Source organism: Poeciliopsis prolifica, unplaced genomic scaffold (assembly GCF_027474105.1).
Source record: "Poeciliopsis prolifica strain line A6 unplaced genomic scaffold, Auburn_PproV2 SCAFFOLD024, whole genome shotgun sequence".
NCBI classification, from domain to species: domain Eukaryota; kingdom Metazoa; phylum Chordata; class Actinopteri; order Cyprinodontiformes; family Poeciliidae; genus Poeciliopsis; species Poeciliopsis prolifica.
Window position 1 is genome coordinate 6,932,501 of NW_026562399.1, and position 19,850 is coordinate 6,952,350.

Here is a 19,850-nt window from a genome sequence, read left to right on the forward strand (position 1 = left end):
TTATCTGAGTACAAACAAGTACGTTTTAAACCTTTGTCTCAATAACTGACATCAAGCATTTGTCTAAAGTCGCAAAAAGTTTCTTAAATCTATGGTGGGGGATTTTTTTTCTTCAAAGAGGTGAATTATTTCAGCCACACTGGATGGGTTTCAAGCATAAAACAACATGGATTTATTCACTACAAATCAAACAAATAATTTTATTTATTCCTCTTTATTCAAAATAGTTTGTTTTGGAGATGTACCAAACCGATATTTACATCTGTATTGGCCCCAATACTGAGAAAAAAATTCTAATCCATAAACGCAGATCTATTCAGACTAATTCTATAATCGTTCTTTATTTATTTTACATAATATTTAGAATAATTAGACTTTCTGAACCATTTCAGAGAAGTTTTGTTGCATTTTATTTTGAAATTGTTTTAGTTTCGGTTTCCTGATCTTTAGAGAAAAAAGACAACTTCTACATTAAAAAAAGAAATTCTACTTATGATTGGAAAGTAAATCAATAGCAATATCAATAGATCAGGATGCCCAACATTTATTACATTTTCAGCAGTGTGGTTCACTTTCACACTGTGTCAAAATAAAAGCAGGTGAGTAGTTAAAGTGTAGATATATTGCTTGCAAAATATTGTAAATATTTAATAAATGTCAATTTATTGCATGTAAATATTTATAATGTGACGTGAGCTCAGAGTGCGAAGTTACAATTAGCTTTCCATAAGATTGTGTTCAAAAATATCAGTGGATAAATGGATTAAGGCTGTTAATGCCACAGCAGGTATGGAAAACCACAAATGCAATAATTAAATCATATAGAAATCTATTGTTGAATAAATAAAATATTACTTATTTTAAAAATATTTTGTCATTATTTCAACTTGAGTCTTGCAGAACTGATATCGTTTCCATAGCGATGACCAGAGGCAATACCTTGCCCTTGAAGTCCAGTGAGGTCACTGATGAGGTCATCAATGACAAAGAAATTCTACAGTAGGAATCTCAGTGCTTCAGTCAGGATTCAGACAGCTTTCAGAGAAGATTTGCGAACAACGATGTCTTGTTTGAACGCACTCGTGCCTTTCTTGATACCACTGGGTTGGGGCGTAGGATACGCCGTTTGCACCGCAATGAATAATTTATTTGATTATCGTCTTCCTGAGGAGGACGAAGGAGGTTGTCAGGACTTGCCTGATTCTAAGGAGTCACAGGACGTTGAGGATTTTGAGGAGGAACAAACCAACCCGGCTGGGGAGGTTTGTTCCAAACCATCGGACATCTTAGGGACTGTAGAATTAGACCCAATCGTGACCCTACCAGAGAGTACCGCAAAAAACGGTACTGTCTCCAGACAAACTGACCCGGCTGGGCAGGATTGTCATGAACCGACGGCTCCGTGTGCTGTTTGTGAGACAGCAGACGGAGACCTGCCAGACTCAGTTAGTACTGAGTCTGGCAGTACTAACTTTGAGCAAACCGACCCGGCGGGGGAGGTTTGCTCAAAGTTGACAGAAGACCTTGTGTCCCAGAGACGAGCCGCAGAAGCATCTGCCCCGGCTGGGGAAGATGTATCTGCGGCCGACCTTGCAGCCCAGGTTCTTGCTGAATTCACAGCAGAAACCTTGGCTTCAGTGGTCCCAGCTCTTAGATCATCACCAAGGTCTCTGAAAGGCACCGCTACCAGAGTCTTTGAGGTACCAAGTTCCCTGGCTAGGGAACTTCGTACCTCAGAGGCACAAAACAGGTCTTTCAAGGGTAGGGTCATGATTTCTTTCGAAATTAACAGTTTACCGGACGAGGATCATAATTCATAAGAGAGGGTCGGGTTAGACATGATAGATTGAGGGAAGTGGATGATTTTTAAGGATATTCTTGGTGTGTTGTGGAGGAATTGGGCCACACACACCAAATATTGGACCACATTCCTGTCGGGGGTGGACAAGGATCGATTTCAGTGAGTTTGGTGCAGCGCGGTCAAAACGTGAGTGATAGGTTTAAATTAATAACTTGCATTAACACTAATCATTGTCCTTATGAACAGTTAGACTGTTTAGTTGTTCTAGAATGTGTGATGTTTCTAGAGGAGCAGGAAGCGTGACAAATTGTAAACATATGCCAGCCGCCAGAGAACTGACCTGGCAGGAGTACCTCAAAGGCTAGGTTAAAGTTTATTAAGACAAAAAGTCCATCTTTTTTGATAATTTTTAACACCCAATGCCTTAATTCCCTAGGAGGACTTTGTTAAACTTTGACACGAGTAAAAGTTAAAATCAGGTAAAATTTGACATTTGACCCAAAATGGCCGCCCCTGTGCATCTTAGGGGGTACCGTCAACAGACTTTTTTTCTAAATGGGGGTGGAGGGATCTGCCTACGTATAGAGTTTCAGATTTCCACGACCTGCAGTTCTTCTAAACTCGCGATAGGTGGCACTGTAGAGCAGATTGGCCACGTCCGCTTGCGACTCCATCCAACATTTTCCTGGGGGGAATTTTGGGTCAAGTTTGGTGAGGTTTTGCATGTGATAAAGTGGAGGGCATTGGTTGTTTTGACGTTGGTCATGGCCGAGTTTCTGAGAGAGTGAGGTTACTTGTAAAGGATCAATACTTAATATTGTCAGTTTTCTTACAGTTATTCTGTTTTCTCAGATTTGTTAGCGGTTGTTATTAAACGCAGATGGACCGAGCCCAGCAAACTTTAATTAGAAAAGATCAGAAAATGACACAGCATGAAGTTAAGGGCCCCGGTAACTCAAAATCATGCAAACATGTAAAGAGTAAACGCGACAAAAAGCAGGGGGGAAAAAACCTCCGATTCGGCCTGATTTATGTCAGAAGCTCCAGACAAAGTTCCCGGAGTCTGTCACTGCCGAGCGAGTAGACCGTTTTCTGTGAGAATGAAGGTCGAGAGTCGAATCAGGCCGACACTGTGAATCAGTTTATTAGATAGAGAGGCGCCATTTTGAAGCACACGACAACCTTATTGAACCTCTGACATATTGAAACAACAAGAGGCAAAAAGGGTAAATTTATGCTATGTCGTAGGTTCGATTCCAGCTTCCTCCTGCCACACGTCGATGTGCCTCTGGGCAAGGCACTTAATCCCAAATTGCCTACCGATCTTCATATCGGTGTATAAACGTGAGCGTTTGTGATTGCGAATGGGGGAACGTGACTCTAATGTAAAGTGCTTTTACGAGAAAGCGCTTTGAAAATGACTGAAAAAGCGCCATATACGTTCAGGCCATTTACCGTTTAGTAATGCTAGTGTCAACGTTATACCATAGCTAAGCAGTAGCATCCTACATAAGTAGCTAGCACAAGCTAGTGTTAATTTGTGTAGCTAGCACTAACTTGTGTAGTTAGCACAAACTAGTGCTAACTTCTGTAGCTAGCACAAGCTTTACAAACTTGTGAAGTTAGCACAAACTAGTGCTAACTTGTGTAGCTAACACAAACTAGTGCTAACTTGTGTAGCTAGCACAAGCTTTACAAACTTGTGTAGTTAGGACAGGCTAGTGCTAACTACTATATCCAAAAGTCACAGTTTGACCAAACAGTTAATCATAAACTCAACAGACAGGCAGCATTTTAGCTAGCATGGGCTTTATAATAACGATGTTTCGGCTTCACATTGGCTGCCCTGGCGTCATCAGCTCCTGTCATAACTCAGTGTGACCACTGGGTGGCAGTGAGCAGCCATACTGCTGCTGCTCGAAGCTGTTTAGTGAAGCCAGGACATCACAGCAGCAGCAGAGTGAACTGTCATAAAAGTTCTTTCAAAATCTTCCACCTAAATCCTCCACTGGGGATTAATGATGTAGGAATGGAATTTCTTCTCAAGGCTGTTGTTTTCTTTCTTTGTTTTCTGCCCTCTGGAAGACCGCTGTCACAAAAAAACAAAACCCCATTTCAGAGAGACGAGCAAGGAATGTGTCCTGTCCCCTTCCACTGAACAGCTTGTGCAATTAGTGTAATTAGAAGTGTCCCTCGGGTGCGGGTGTGTGTATCTGTGTGTGTGCGCGTGGGGTGGAGGGGCGCAGGATGGGCTCAGTGGTGTAGGTGAGGGGGCGCGGCGGAGGTGGGGGTCTTTCCTCAGGAAAACATATCACCTTCCACCACAATAGAGAGCATCAGGAAGCCACAGGCAGCCCCATTGCTCTCTTGAGTCACCCAGCACTTTCAGACACGCTCTTGCGCTCATCGGTCTCTCTCTCACACACACTCACGCATGCACACACACCCCGCGGCCTGGCAGCTCACCAGACCAGTGCTCTCAAAGATGACACTGAACTGAAACTCAGCACAGGCACAGAGTTCAGGTAAGTAACAGACGCTTTTCTCCTGACTCCACCGACATAACTGACTTTTCAATTAAGGTGTTACTCTGATGCTGATCCGAGTTGTTAATAATGCTGCCTTTCAGTTACCTCGTTTATATATTTTTAAACACACCTCTAAATTGACATTCGTTGAGTTGGTTTCTTGTTTTGACAAAGACAAAAATAACGAAAATAGGTTTTAAAAAAAACTCAAATTACTTCCCCGGTTTGTATTTTGTGTCTCTATTAATGCAGTTTTTTTACTCTTCATGGAAGGTGGTCTCTCCATAAAGAGTAACCCCAACAAATGTTTTTTCACTGCATAATGATCCTGATTCAGGATTCTGTATTTTGAATCCTAAGTCATGCACCAATTTGGTCTTTCGTGTACTGCCTTAAAACGTTTTTCAACTTCACTCGAAAGTGATCTGAAGACTGGTTTCCAGTCTGAAGACTTGCAGTGTGCAATATTATGCACACTGCATATGGAGGGTAGCTTGATGGGCGGAATAAAAGAAAAATTTAAAACCAATCTGATGATCGAAAGTACATCAGTAGATTTACATTTGTTTTTGGTAAAAAGTTAACATTTTTCTATGTGAAATCCTTCAGCAACAATTCATTTTTACACAAAAAATGATAAAACTAAAGCTATTCAATATAATTCTTATGGGAGCTCTGGACTGAGTTAAAAAGTGTAAACATAACAGCTCTGAGTTCATTCATAACACAACTCTGTGCATTTAGTACCATATCTATGTCAACCTGTTAGTATTAGAGTGACGAATGCTTTTTCTTTTCTATCGCTAATAAAGACAAAACCAAGAAACAATAGGATTCAGCAGATGTGCATTGCAGTATGTTTGTGTAAGTGAAGGCTTGTAAACAATCAGATGACTTCTTATGAAAAATAGTATTAATTATTAGAAAACGTTAGACACATTGAAACCGAACCCCATTCATAGCGAACAGTTGAAGGAATAATACTCGGTCGTAATTTGACGCTTTGTATTTCTAAAGATTTGGGATGGCGTGCGCATGTGTGCGAGGCCAAAAGGTCACAAACTTACAGAATTATATGTCCTCCACCGGTGACTGCATTTGCGTTGGTGGACATGTGGAAGCACTGAGTCTAGTAGTTTATGATTATTGATATTCCAATGGGTCGCTGAAGCTTCTCCCCTTTGAGTTTGCATGTTTTTCCCTGAGTCTTTGTGGATTTCCCGCCGCTGCTCCGGCTTCCTCATGCATTCCAAAGACATGCGTGTTGATGGGTGATCCTAAAATGGCAGAAGGTATGAGGAAGAGTGTGCATTGTTGTTTGTGTCCGTGTTGGACCCGCACAATTCTCACCCAGCCTGACACTGGATAAGCAGCTAATAAGCATAAAGTAGGCACAGAAAATGTACTTTACTGACAGAATGAAAAAGTCTTTCGTTTTTGTTTTTTTTTTTGCCTTTAAAAGTCAAGCTCTTTTTGAGGATTACAGGATAACACGTTACTGAGTTTCTGCAAAGAATGATTATTTTACTTTTTCACAAAAGCGTGAAAATTCTATTAATCGTCCAAAAGCAAATGCAGTAACAGGCCTATCACAAGTGAACTTTCTTGTTGGTTGTTCTCCAAAAGCTGCTGGTGGTCCAACACAATATTTTCAAAAAGTTTGTCAGATAACAGGGCAGGAATTTATAGCATGTTTCCTATTTTCTCTGTCAGGCATTACACAAGCACTCTATAATAGAAGGTTTTTCATTTCAGTTATATAAACTGTTGTCCAAAAGTATCAAAAATGTGTTTGGATTTTACATCATAGTCAAAGTAATAACAGTTAAAAGAAGCAAATGAATTTTTTTTTCTTTACCTTCACCCTGGATGTGGTTGTAGTGCCCCTGAACAATGTGACTTTATCTAAAATGTTCTTGTTTTGCAGTTGTTTTTGAGGATCACCTGCAATCATGCCTATTCTCAAAAAGCTCCCAGGAAGATCCAAGAGCTGCCACGAGTTCCCAAGAGTAAACGGTGAACTGATCCTGCCTCGGCTGGACTTGGACCTGAGGGACCTGAACGAGCTCAACGAGCTGAAGGACCTGAACAAGAACCTCAACCCCTTCGAGGATGTGGCCTTGGACGAGGACGAGAAGAACGGGGGCGACATGGGCCTCTTCATGGGGGAAGTCAGGGGGAACCTCCAGCTGAGGTCCGGCCGGGACGGAGAAGAGGAAGAGAACGAAGTGAACGCAGAGAAGCACGGGGCAGGGAACCCCAAAGCGAAGCCGCTCAGGGGGACTCTGGAGCGGATCTGTGGAGTGTCACCCCTCAAAACCCTTGGGAAACTGGGCAAGGGTCTTCGCATATCAGGACGACATGTGTGGGGGAACAGCTTTCCCCATTACAACCATGGAGACTCAAATACACTCCCAGCACAGAAGGAGAAGAAGAAAGCGCTGCGGAGAGGCTCGGAAGGGATTATGACCCTACTTCGGTGAGGAAGGGGTGCTGAGGAGACACACACACATACGTTTGTCAGTCTGTTCAAAAAATGTTGGATAAGCTTGAAATAAGGGCAAGTACTTTAGATTTCAATAAAAGTAATGGAAGAAATGAAAAAATGAGAAACTGTTCCAATAATGTCTCAGCATCATCTAGGCCCGAAGTTTCGTTCAAAGGTGTGATGTCATGTTGTCGTGGTGGCTCTGTAGTACCTCTTTTGTTTTCTTCATCTATTTTTAACTAAGCTGGCTAGTCTCTGCAGCACCACATGTGTGTAAATAAGTGCCACTCCAACCATAACAGCAAATACTGTTTTGCAATGCACGCTGCAGTCCTTAAGGAGGTTTTAATTCATGTCCCGGTGTCGCTGCTGGGCATGCTCTCCAGCTTCACAGGTCGCCGTAAGGAGGAGCGCAGGGAAAGCCTGCCCTGTGGGGACCTGAGCACAGAGTGCGAGGCAGAGGGATCCAGGCGACCCTCGTTTCTTAGGATCAGCTTGGGCAAGCTCAAGAGGGAATCCATGTCGGACAAGGCTTCCCAAGAGGCCGACGAGGAGGAGGTGGAGGAGGAACCGGCGATCAAAACCAGAGAGCCCCTGTCAGGTAAGAGTCAAGGAAACGGCATCAGTTCAGCACTTCCCGTTCAAGGTTTATGTGTGCTTCCTGTGAGTCTGAGACAACGCTCTGATTAGGTTGAGAGGTCCCCAGATTCCCGAGTCGCTCACCAGTTGACTGTCAGATCAGGAAATGATTGCACTTCCTCCCACCACACTTTCTTGTGAAAGCTTAACCAAGCCACCACTAACTTATTCCACAGGGAACATTGCTTGAACAGAAGAATGTAAAGAATGAGCAGAGATAACCCAGTCTGCTTAGATACGCAATAATCATGGGTACAGAAAAGCCTGTTCCCTGTTTTATCTGCATCCTCTTGGGTCTTGTCACTTAAACTTAGCTTTCTATTTCTAACAGTTCTGGAGATTCTACAGTTAGTCAACCACAGAGACCTCCTCTTGGCTGACACCCACATTCTGGAGTTGGAACGAGAGTGTGAGCTCCTGTCTTTGCTGCCAGCCACCACCGCATCCACCCCTACTTCTACCTTAGGTCCCGGCACACCACCTATTAGCCACTTTTTGTCATCTTTGTCATTTGACGAGGCCCTCAGCTCGAATGCAACACTGGACTCTAGCAGGAGGAAGGCCAAGGATGTGGAGCTCTTGTACGAAGCATTGCAGAAGGAGATGTGGGACGTGGTGAGAGAGTCGCTCCGCCAGCCCAGCGCTGGCCCCAACCTTGGCCTAGTGGTGCTAGTGATCCAACAGGAGGAGCATGCTGATGCCGCCTGGGCTCTGAGAGAGGAGTCCAGGACAGAGCGGGCGAGTCCCCACATCCAACCCGGCCAGCGCCCTCGCCGGCTGAAGACCAAGTGGAGGCAGGCGGTGGCAGAAGCTGCGGACTGGAGCCTGCCTCACCAGGTGGACACTCAGGCCGGCCAGCTGGCCTCGTACCTGGAGCGTCTGAGGAGCCGGATGGTGGACGACCTGGACGCAGCCAGGAGAAACGCTGTGTCCATTTACCCAGAGGAATTTGCAGCCTTCCAGGTGTACGTGGAGAGTTACCATCAGGCCGTCGCCAAACGTCTCCGGACCATCACCAGTGGGCCGCTGCAGATCACAGATGTCTACTCACTGTTAGACTGGTTTTACAACATCTACAACAGGTTGGTGACGACAGTATTTACAAGATGCATCAGTCTGACGAAGACATGCCTAGGTTTCCGCAATACATCTTTTTGTTGACGTCTGTTTTCCCAAAGGGATGTCTTAGGAACCATTGGCACCAGTACAGCCATACACTACCCTGCACTGGAACCTATTCTTCCTCAGCAGACAGTGGACCGGCTGGAGGAAGACTGCATCAGTATAGTCAGGGTAAGAGGAAGATTTATTAAGTTTTTTGTTGATATTCGTATGAAAAGCAGGACGGAAGATTTATTTCCATGGAACCGTTTTCTTTTCAGGATAAAGTGACAACAGAGCTGATCCAGGTTCTGGATGATGAGGAGAGGCGATGGGCCCAGACTCTGCACATAGAGGAGTATCAGTCAAACCTGGCGCGCTCAGTGATCCAGGTACAGCGTAGCATCCTGGTAGCTTTTCCCAAAACGTCTTACAATTTTCTGATTTGAGAATGTAAATTCTAACCCTTATTTGTGACATTTCCAGAGGCTGAAGGTGGATTTGGATAGATCCACATCTGTGAGCCAGTTTCTAGGCGCAAGAGTTGCCCGCTGTTGTCTTATTGGGCTTGCTGACTTCCTCTACAAGTGAGTTCACATCAAACATGAAATTAAATTCGGTCGTTGATACAGGACGACAAGTTTTATCATGAGCATACATATAATTTAGGAGCCAGGATTAACAATAAGATCACTTGAAACACAAACTTTAAGCACAAACAGAACAACACTTCTGATTTTAGCTCACCCTCAACATTAATGGGTTTGTTTTTATGATTTTAAGGAAGCTACATTTTTAGTCTGACGTTAGGAATAGAACAAAGGCATTTGCACCAATCAGGCATAACATAATGACCACTGTAAAGTGAATAACACTATTTTTTTTATCTCAGTGGTTGGAATATACCAGGCAGCAAGTGAACATAGTGTCTTTGAAGTCGGGGTGTCAGAAGCAGGAAAAATGATCAAACGGTTCTTGTGGGCTGTTCATTGTCTGCAGTGGTCACATTTTATACGAAGTGGTCTAAGGAAGTACCAGTGATGACCCGGCAAAAGGGTCGCCAGAGCAACTGAGATTTGATTACAGGATCATTTGCTGAACCAAAACTCCCAACATGTAAACACGACACAGATGTAAAACATCTGCATGTCACCATTGGGTTTATTATTTCATGGCGAGTCCCGTCGTGTTCAGAGCTCACACAATTTCCACAATTTGTAAAATTGTTCACATGTCGTATGTCATCAGGTTCTTGGCCGATCGTCGCTGTTTGTAGCGTCTCTAGTCGACATCCATTCAGAAATTTCTCACAAACCTTCCATGTTTCCAGCTTCCAGAGGAAGGTGGAGATGTTTCACGACACACAGGCAGAGTTTGGAGACAGAGGGGACGGATATGTGTCCAAGACCATAGCGCTGGTCAACTGCTGCCCTCCCCTCAGGTGCAACCGGAACCACAGTGACGTTATTTACCTGACCGCTGGTGGGACGGTTTGCGGGAAATAACTCGAATGTGCTACTTGCTGCAGGAACTTTGTGGAGCGTTGCAGGCAGTGCGACCCACAGGGCAGCGAGGAATCGGCCCAGAGAGCCAGCTCTTCCCTGGACAGAGTGGTCAGCCTGTCGGTGCGGGTTCTGACAGGAAGACTGTTTGAGAACATCAGGGTCAGCAGGAACATTCATTCTCATTACTAAACATTTTAATATTCCAGCAGGATGTTCAGTTTTAATAGCTGGCTTTGCAAATTTCATTATAAACCCTAAGAGATTATATATTTTTTTAAGATAGCCAGTTCTACAATAACGCTTTAAAAGAAAATTTTTTTTTTTACTGTCATTGTAAGAAGAAAGTACGTCCTTTTTCAGTTCTGGATATAGAAAATTATCTGATCCACAGTGGGTTTGATTTGAAAAAACTAAAAAATGAATAAAAATCTCACATGTAGAAACAGACACATCAGATTCCACACTGTCATTAATGAGGATCAAACCAAGAGATACACCTGATTATCCCCTATGATTCAAATGGTCCGTAGAGTCACTTTCATCAACAATTACTAAATGTAATCATGGCCTGTATGATTTCTCTCACATTGCTGTATTTCAATCATAGCTCCGTTATTATTTTTCTGTTATTTTGTTCTATGCGATTTCTCCTAAGGTCTAGACTTTGACTGCACCTTAATTCTTTTCTTCTTCAGCTATTCTGTTGTCGAGTCGGCGGTGTGTTTAGGATCATGTGGCGTTGATGAGCCACTTTGGGCCAAGCTTTAGCTTCCAGACAGAGATCTGTCTGGAAGGATAAAATGCTCAGTGCCTTTTTTTCTCTGAGCATTTGTTTTTAGTCTGATCTGTTGTGAATGTAGCGAGAAGTCCGAGGAAGATTTGGAATTATATTAAATTCATTCCACTGGTAAATAAGGATTTCACAACAGTTAACAGATCCAGACAAGCAGGCCATGGAGGTTTTTTATTTTTGCATGCTTGGTAGAAATCAGATCGTTTTCACGTTGTACTGCCACATGCAGACCTGAAACTGGAAGAGGACGTACTTTCTTTCTTTTGTTTTTTCTTGACTGTACATGTATGAGGTAGCTATAAAAAGCATCCAGGGAGCTGTGTGTGTGTGTGTGTGTGTGTGTGTGTGTGTGTGTGTGGGGGGGTGTGTGTGTGTGTGTGTGTGTGTGTGTTGCAGAAATGTATCACGCTGCACTTTGTTAATGTGTTTCTGATCTGTTGTTTACAGCCTTTCTTCGACAAACTGATGAAGAGGAAATGGCTGAACAACACAGAAGCCTTTGAAGCCATTGAAGCCAGCATTAAACAGCACTTCAAAAAGTTCAAAAGGATGGACCCTCCTCCGTATCAGGTACAAAACCTTCACCGACCTTGCTGTGAGGCGGGAACAAACATTTTAAAAGCCCTTTTTAAAAAAAAAAAAAGTATTGGTTGAATGGTGTATGTAGCAGATCATTGCTTACTTTTTCCAAACCGGCAGACACTGGTGGGTGAGGTGCATCGACGGGTCCTGGTGGAGTACGTCCGGGCCATTATGCGAGGACGGATCATTTGCACCTCCTCCAAGATGAGAAAGAGGATGGCTTTTCGACTACAAGACGAGGCCAAGCAGTTGAAAGGCCTCTTTAGAGACCTGGTACGTTTGACGTGCACGCACAAAACGCCACGCGTTAGATTTGGAAGAAACGCGTTAGCACGGGAAAGCATCCATGACCGGCATCATGGAAAGAGACATTTCTCGAAATGTTAAGGTATTCCAGGGGGGAGGATTCTTAAAAACAAAAACGCCGAGCTGGCGAGGGAGAAGGGTGACGGTGAGCGGAGACTTGACCTCTGAACTTCCCTGGGTCAGGAAAAAGTCAGAGGGTGTTTACACTAGAAAAGAACATGTCTCAGTGATGGCAGCCCTGAAAAATGGCTGCCTTCACAAAGATGGAGATGGATGAACCGGGCTTACGTTAGCACATGTCAAAGGAGGGAAGAGAGAGTACAACAACTGGGCTTGACGCAGTGGCATTTGCCCCCATTTTGGGTGCGAGTTCAAACAAGTGTCCGTCACCTCGGCTGACAACAGGAAGTTGCTGTGTTTGGAAGGAACTTCCTGTTCCTGTCAGCTGGCCAGCTTTGATGTGCCTCTGGCTTGGCCTTGATGGCCTTTCTGGGCAAGGAGTGGGACGGAGCCTCTGTGGAAACTGGGAACATTTGGGCAGGGGGGGAAGAGGATGACTTTTTAATGGCTGTCTAAAAGGGATGCTGTTATGTTTTACCAAATGCCAAAGTAAGAAATTAATCTCTCTTTTCCTGAGCGTTTCAGGGGAAAACAAAAACTCGGAAGACAGAGGTGGAGATCTGTTATTCACCAGTGAATTAAGTGTTTGACCTCTGGCCTTAGGAGGTGTTAATCTGTTTTTCCTCTGAAGTTGCTCTCTCTGGGCTGCTTTCCATGCTTCCTCTGAAAAGGAAATGTTTCAGCCGAAGAAGCGTGGCGAAAACACGGTTAAAAAAAACAACAAACAAAAAAAAAAAAACGAGCTGATCGCTTTAATGAGTTTGTAAAGATGCACTTTTCTGTGCTCTAGGAGTCAAATGCGTCCTGGTTGGACAGCATCATCTCCCACCTGGCCGACATCATCCTCCTGGAAGACACTCCCTCCATCCAGATGGAGGTGGCTGTGCTGGTGAAGGAGTTCCCCGATATAAGGTGAGGTCGCATCCCGGATTTGAACTCCCTTTATTATTTCGTGCTTGAAAAACACACTCCCACCACGGCTTTGCGGACACTAAAATTACAAAAGCAAAACAAAACATTTTTTGTTCTCCTTTGGATCAAAACAATGGATCAAAACAAGGAAAAGCGCTGTGGAAACGTTTCTATATTAACACAAACTATTTTCGGAGACCAGCAAGGGTCTGGTTTAAAAAAGGATGAGACAAGAGAGGCCGCTGGGGGTTCGCGAGGAGAAGTCCCAGCTTGTTTGCTCAGATTATGACTCAGGTGACCGTTGGCAACCTTTATCAGCATGTTACGTACAAGCCTCCGAGGAATAGACAGGAAGCTGCTGCCGAGTACTTCCTGTTCCTGCCACCCAGCAGGAGACAGACTGGTGCCACAATTAGAATTAAAAAAAGAAGGAGGTGTGGAAGAGGATAAGACATGGCACTTCAGACACAAACTCTTCATTCAGCCGTCACTTCCTTCTGTGTTTATTATAAACTACCACATAACAGAAAACTAATACATCAAAGAGGCAGCGCGTTCCTGTAGTATTGTGTGCTTCATCCTACTTGGACCACTGTCCAATCATCTGGCATAACCCTGGTTGGATATTTTTGCAGTTCATTCAGACTGGTTGCTTCCCTGGCAGTGACCCAGCTGTTAAGCATAGCCTGCATGTTTATGATCTATGTACGGTGGCTACTAAGTACTCGCACTCTAGTACTTAGTAGCTGCCACAGAATACCTGAACTTGCTGTGCTCATAGTGTCTAGTTATAATCATGTGACAAGACTGAGGAATTATGTGAGTTTGTAAGGCAGTTTGAATTGTAAACAAAAACATGAAGAAATTTAGCAGAGAAGCACTGCAAACTCTGGCAAAAGGACATTGCATGGCATCGTGGTTAGAGTGGGCGTATAGAAGCTGTGGACTGCGGCAGTCCTGATTTTGATTCCCTTGTTGCATGTCTTTCCTTCTTTCTGCACCTTTCCTGTCAGATTGCTGTCAAATGAGTAGGACTAGTGCCTAAAAGCTCAATTTTGGAGAAAACTGACAGGCGACAATGCTAAAGAGCGCCGGAGGCACAACCATTGTTGGTTTACTGGAATGGACCATCCTTTCCCCATCCCAATACATGATCAAAGTCCAAAATAAACATGACACTTGTGGTAATAATGAAAGTTCCTGACCGCAACTGAACGAGTCCAAATCAAGTGTGGCGTGTTTTCCTGGCGCTCCTTCCCAGAAACAGATGCCTTTGAGTCAGGGGGTTATGACTGTTACTCGCACTTATGACAGTCATTGACGACACCGAACGGTGGTGGTTTCACACTGACGTCAGCCTGCCGGCTAACTTCCTCAATGCCTCTTTCCGCCTCACAGGAAGAAGCACGTCTCCACCCTGCTGAATGTGCGAGGGACGACGCGGCAGGCGGAGCGGCAGGAGATCCTGAACGTCGTCAAAGACTTCGAATGCAGCAGCGCCCTCATCCCGCGGGAGCGCGCCCTCTTTGCCGACATCCCCATCACGTCGGAGGTGCACTGCATCAGCCTGGGCCTCCTGCGCCTCGCCATGACCGTGTCCAACTGGTTCTCGGAGCACCGGCCGCGGCGCAGGACGAGCGCCCGGCACGCCGCGCCTCCGGCGGCGGAGACAGCAGGAGACGCAAACAAGCTTCACAGAGAAGAGTAGGAGCTTGATGACATGTACATGCACCTTTGATACCAAACAGTGTTACCAGTCTCCTAAAGAAAACTTGACCTCAGGTACTGCTGGTATTGTACATGCTCGCCGACACGTCTCCATCTTTACCTTAGGAAATCTGAGAGAGATTTTGGGGTTTGTGAAATCGCCGCGTTTTATCTTCTTGGTGTTGATCTTTACATATAGAGAAGAAGACAAAGGAAAGCCATCCGCGTTGTACTTTGTTGCTTTTTATTCCAGTGTAACACTCCAACATTCATTAGACTATATCATACAGTATAAAGTACATATTGCAGTGTATTAACCTCGCCATATTCAGATATCTACAAGTCGGCATCATCTGCTATGTAATGGGACCTAAATTCACTCTGCGTAATGCAGTGAAACTGTAGAGTTCTCCTCTATGACTTAAAGTACTAAGATTCCTGGACAGATGGGCTGGCCCCCACAGAGCCCTGATCTCTGCATCACAGAGACACTGAGCTTTCTCAAGACGAAGCTTGCAAGGATAGTGGTAGGTGTGTGTAAGTGGACCAAGAAGACTGTGCTGTTTCAAAGGCAAGGTTGTTTTTATTATCCCCCCTTTAAGGCACTTTTCTGGAAGGTAATATAACTAAAATGGTTATTTGCTTTAATTTGGAGGATTGATTTTGTTGTTGTAAAGCAAGATGGTGTGAAAATGTGTTGAACTCTGACTGTGAATGAAATGGATTCATTGCTGGAAACATAATAAAAGCCCATTGATTGGGCAGAATAAACACGTCTGGGTTGTTTTTGGTTGAAATGCTCTAACCCAATGGTTCCCAAAGTGTGGGGTGCGCCCCCTAGGAGGGGCGCAGTGCCACCGCAGGGGCGTGGGGGCGCGGAAAACGGTAGGGATGAATGAAAAAGAAAGAAAAAAAAAAAACAGCCACACAAAAGTGTTTCACTGTAAAGATGGTTTGTTGTTTGTTTTGTTGCAACCTGAAATGAGAAATAAACTTCAGTGGAGTTTGAAGACAAAATATGTGTATAGGTTTATATTTTATTTTCTTTTTGGGGGGGATTTTATTGTAATACATAGGGGGACCCAGTAAATGTTTGGGAACCACTGCTCTAACCTGTGTCGCAGTTGATAAACAGTACCAGCGGAAAGTATTCACACCCCTCCACTTTATTCAGATCTCAGCTTAAGGACAGATTTAAAGAATTGATACGAAGCAGCTCTTAATGCCATGAATAAAACCAGCTTTCAGGCATTTTTTTAAACGTTAGTAAATGTAAACATTTACAAACAATGGGTAGAGTGGGGCTAAAATCCGTGAATACTTGAGATCCTCTCTAAAAATGCCTATTTTTCAAATACTTTTGAAATACCTTAATAAGGCCTTGGTAAGCAGTGGAAACTGTCTCGGCACTTCTACAGAAGCTAACGTCTCGTCTCTGTTATCTCTGCTCTTGCAGATGCAGCCAATAGGCACCAAGGTAAAAAAAAATGCAAATAAAATGACGGTCCTGGATTGATTGCTTTGAAAATGCCAAGAACATGGTCACTTTCTCCTGAATACTTTCGACATGATCAATGAGTTTGTGAGTAGGCAGATTTCCTATGGATAATTATAGAGATATAACCCACAGAAATTTAGGACAATATGCTGGTGCTGAATCACAAAAAAGCAGGGGTCCACTGTACAAACATAAATAGACCAATTGTTTAAGCTTTGACCCTGTTTGGGTCTCTCTATAGGCTTTTGTACACCTGCATCTTGGTTCTTTCTTGAAGACTCCCTCTCTCCCCTTCATGCAGCCATGTCAATCGGTTCCTACTGCATCGAAGCTTCTCCTGAGCATGAGGCGGCCATTATGGACAGTGTCAACCAAGCAAAGAGTCGTGGCTGATTTTCTCTAGATATGCCACTCATATTTTATACCCTCACATGAGAAAAGTTTGTTTCTCTCGGTTTCACCAGCAAAACCTCAAACCCAACACATTTTCCCATGGCAATTAGGTTACTCTATCATAAAGGCTGTATTGTGGGAGTGCGTTAACTGTGGTTGACATTTTGAAAGGTTCTTCTGTTTCCAGAAGATAACAGTGCCGCTGTCCCTCAGTGACTGCTGGGTTCTTGTTCGCCAAGGCTCTTGAACTGGGACCAATCGCTTTGGTTGAACAAGAAGATATAGGCAGGGTCATCATTCATCCATCTTTTTCAGGATATCTCGGAATATTTGCTGGATGTATTTATATTTGGTAACTTTCCGTAGTATTGTTATTTGCTATAATCCGGTGATGGAGCTGGTGTCTCCGTGACCTCACACAGTCACACAGTGCATGCTAGGTTAATTACTCACACAAAATTGTCGCTCGGATTCATAAATAGCTACTTTTGTTTGTCTCCACACGGCACTTTGATGACTCGTGATCTGTCCAGGATGTAACCGCTTCCCCTGCCCCCAGAGGTGTGTTTTTCTTTTTTTATAAGTTTAAAAAATTTTTAAAAGTTAGATTTCCGTTTGTGATTATGGGATGTTGTTTTGTTTGTTTGTTTGTTTGTTTTCAAGAAAACCAATGAAATGGATTTTGGAATAAGAATATAAAGCAGCAAAAATGTGTAAAGAAAGAAAGAAAAAGAACCCAAAGGAGTGTGAATACTTTCTAAATGGAACTCTATGTATTCTTTGTTCCGGAACAAAGAATACATAGAGTAAATAACATATCTATTTACTCAAAAGTAAATAGATATGTTATCCTTCAATTATTGTTTCAATCTTCATTTGAGAGTTTGCAGTCTGGGACCCCTCATATGTAAAACAATACATATCGAGAGGCACTTTGACAGAAAGATAAATGCCGGACGGACTGACGCACAATCTGTGCAGTGCCTATATATACACGCATACTTTATGTCTTTGTTGTTTATCTTAAGGGCCTGACTTTTTTTTTTTTAGTAAACAAATCCTAAATTAAGGGGCTCTGCCACAACAAAAGGGGTCATAGACCCCGAGGCCAACAACGGGATAGTTTTTGATAAACAAAGATTTCCTGTTGTCCACTGAGGTGCCAGCGGATGCTTTTATTAGAGGCAAGTTTACATTTGGCACCAGGAGGAAACTTCCCCTCTGGTTCAGCTGGGGAGCTTTTTCATGTCTGAGCTGCTCGTGGCCTGTTCAGAACAAAGTCGGCCCGCAGACTGACCTCTTCAGATCCGAAGTCAGCACTTCGGATCTGAATTCAAGCTACAAACCGAAAGGTAAAGGGGCCAAACACACTCCCACATCAGTTTTCAGATCATGACCTCAAAGTAGATTTTTTTTTGTGCTACCCTAACTTTTAGTGGAAGAACAAAATGGTCAAAAGCTGAAGAGTTTCAGGCATACAGTATGTATTGACCACCGTTTACCTTGAAGCCCCTTTAAAAAAATCTAAGAGTCCACCTGTATGTGACTTAATCTCGGTTTTAGTCTGTTATCTGAAGACATAAAAGGTCTGTTAGAGAATGTCAGTGAATAAAGGCACTGCACTGCCCATATCAATGAAAGATGTTGGTGGCAGCATCACACATCATGTAGCCAACCCTACCCTCCATTGATCAGCCTTTGCATTGATCCCACAGGTACTGGAACACAGTGATTGGTTGACAGAGGGTAGTTGGGTTGTACAATATTTGGAACATAATGCAAACATGGTGCAAAGCTGGTGAAGCACTGACTTAATCATAATCAGGCATACAAATATAGACCACCTGCATGTTTACATGAGGAAATTTGGCGCGTGCGGACATTGCTGGAGGGCAAAAAGACTTATTCTTTTACATGCCATCCATAGCCGCGCTGCAACTCCACACAGCGAAGGGGAAAAACCTTTCGAGTGCAACTCAAAACCACGTCTTTGCCGCTCTCTGCATTGACCAAGGCTACACACGCACACGCGCGCGCGGGCTCGTTGCCGTAGCAACTGAGAACAACACACCTAAAGAAAAACAGTGACAAATATTTCTGAAGAGAACAGGCGTTTCAACGCGCGTCTCGGAACGGTACAATGCAACTGCAGTACTCAGAAGGCCCAGCAGATGGCAGCATAACAGCCTCTCCATTAACAGCCATTGGACCAAAAACTGCTTCATATTTCAACAATTTCCCACACAGAGCAGAACATTCAACCTGTTGCAGTCCTATGGGTTTAGGATTTATGTTTATTTTACGATTATTAATAAGTGCTTGCTGTGGTAAAAGGAGAGAACTATAAATATATCGCGGCACTTTGCTGTCTAGCTAGCTTCACGGCTAGCTCTCTGTTGCTGTCTCTTACTCTGCAGTGGAGTCGCAATGTCTGGGATCATGAGCGCCCCCTGCCATGAGGCAGGAGAACTGCCGGCCTCACAAAGAATCTGTTCTCTTCCGGTTCTGATCGCTCCTCAGCACAGGAAACACGTTACACACACATTTGGAGACAAAAATACTACATTATATCCATGAGCAAAATTATGGAAAATCAGTTAAAATATTAAATGTTTTTTTTAACCATTTCATTGCTCCCATAGACTGGCAGTGAGTGAGAGGTTGATCAATCAGAGGTGAGGCTCAGCTCGCTGCTTAGATCTCAGTTCTACCTGAGTGATACATTACATGAGAAGTAATCCATTCTTGCTCACTGTGCTTGTTTACAGCACTGTCGTCATACAGCAGGAATGTGTCTGGTGACTACAAGCTGTGTGCGCTCCTCATGTGGAGTTAGAGTGCTCTCTATGTTTATGTTGCTGTGTTGTTGCAGTTACCTCTCAATTTCAATCTGTGCCCAATAAAGCCTGGTTCTGCTGGTAAACTTTATCCCCACTGTCACCTCATGCTTGGAATAAATTGAATAGAATTCGATGGATTTCTATTGGTTTGTTTGTACTGAAAAGTACCTGGAAGATTATTTTTGATATGAATTTGCATGATGTGAATAAAACTGAACTGGTTCCATCAGGATCCATAGCAGCCAGGTAGAGGAAGGTGCACCACCATCTAGATAACAATGGGTTTCATTTGACATATCAAGTCTTGTCCCTCAGGCTTTTTCCTGTAATCACCAGCAGATCTCACCAGCAGATCTCACATCTCTCTGACCTCTGACCGCTCTCTGCACTTGTTTTTATTTTGATGTGTTCCAAGAATTTGTGGAATAGAACAGGAAGCACATTAAGTGAAGTTGGCATAGGTTAAATGTTAAGTTTGGCAGGTCTGGCTTTTCAGTCAGAACTATATCTAAAGGCAGTATCAAACATCCTTTCTTATAGCATGCAGTTAGCGGATGCTGGATGGCAGTTTTCCAAATGTCCCAAGCGGGGATTTACCATCCCTGACTGAGAAGGACAGATTGGCCAAACTCTTGGA

At 43.7% G+C, this 19,850-nt stretch overlaps 1 protein-coding gene across 2 annotated transcripts; it reads left to right on the forward strand.

Moving 5' to 3' along the window:
- Positions 1-1,920: 1,920 nt before the first annotated feature.
- exoc3l2a (exocyst complex component 3-like 2a) lies at positions 1,921-15,257 on the forward strand. Of its 2 annotated transcripts, none has more exons than XM_055046864.1 (13): positions 1,921-1,987; positions 6,257-6,808; positions 7,204-7,418; positions 7,788-8,538; positions 8,635-8,749; positions 8,839-8,949; positions 9,044-9,144; positions 9,888-9,998; positions 10,086-10,221; positions 11,303-11,425; positions 11,555-11,710; positions 12,654-12,775; positions 14,174-15,257. In XM_055046864.1, the coding sequence occupies exons 2-13, from the start codon at positions 6,282-6,284 to the stop codon at positions 14,481-14,483; spliced, it is 2,778 nt and encodes a 925-aa protein (XP_054902839.1). In that variant the 5' UTR covers positions 1,921-1,987; positions 6,257-6,281; the 3' UTR covers positions 14,484-15,257. The 2 variants fall into 2 exon arrangements, with proteins under 2 accessions (XP_054902839.1, XP_054902838.1); XM_055046863.1 differs by lacking the exon at positions 1,921-1,987 and adding an exon at positions 4,104-4,326.
- The last annotated feature ends 4,593 nt before the right edge of the window (positions 15,258-19,850 follow it).

What these genes read in the sequence shown, in the direction of transcription:
- exoc3l2a (XM_055046864.1), top strand. Translation starts at nt 6,282, where the DNA reads ATGCCTATTCTCAAAAAGCTCCCAGGAAGATCCAAGAGCTGCCACGAG. An exon ending in TTTTACAACATCTACAACAG is followed by an intron (nt 8,539 to 8,634) that starts GTTGGTGACGAC and finishes GTTTTCCCAAAG; the next exon opens with GGATGTCTTAGGAACCATTG. An exon ending in CTTGCTGACTTCCTCTACAA is followed by an intron (nt 9,145 to 9,887) that starts GTGAGTTCACAT and finishes CCATGTTTCCAG; the next exon opens with CTTCCAGAGGAAGGTGGAGA.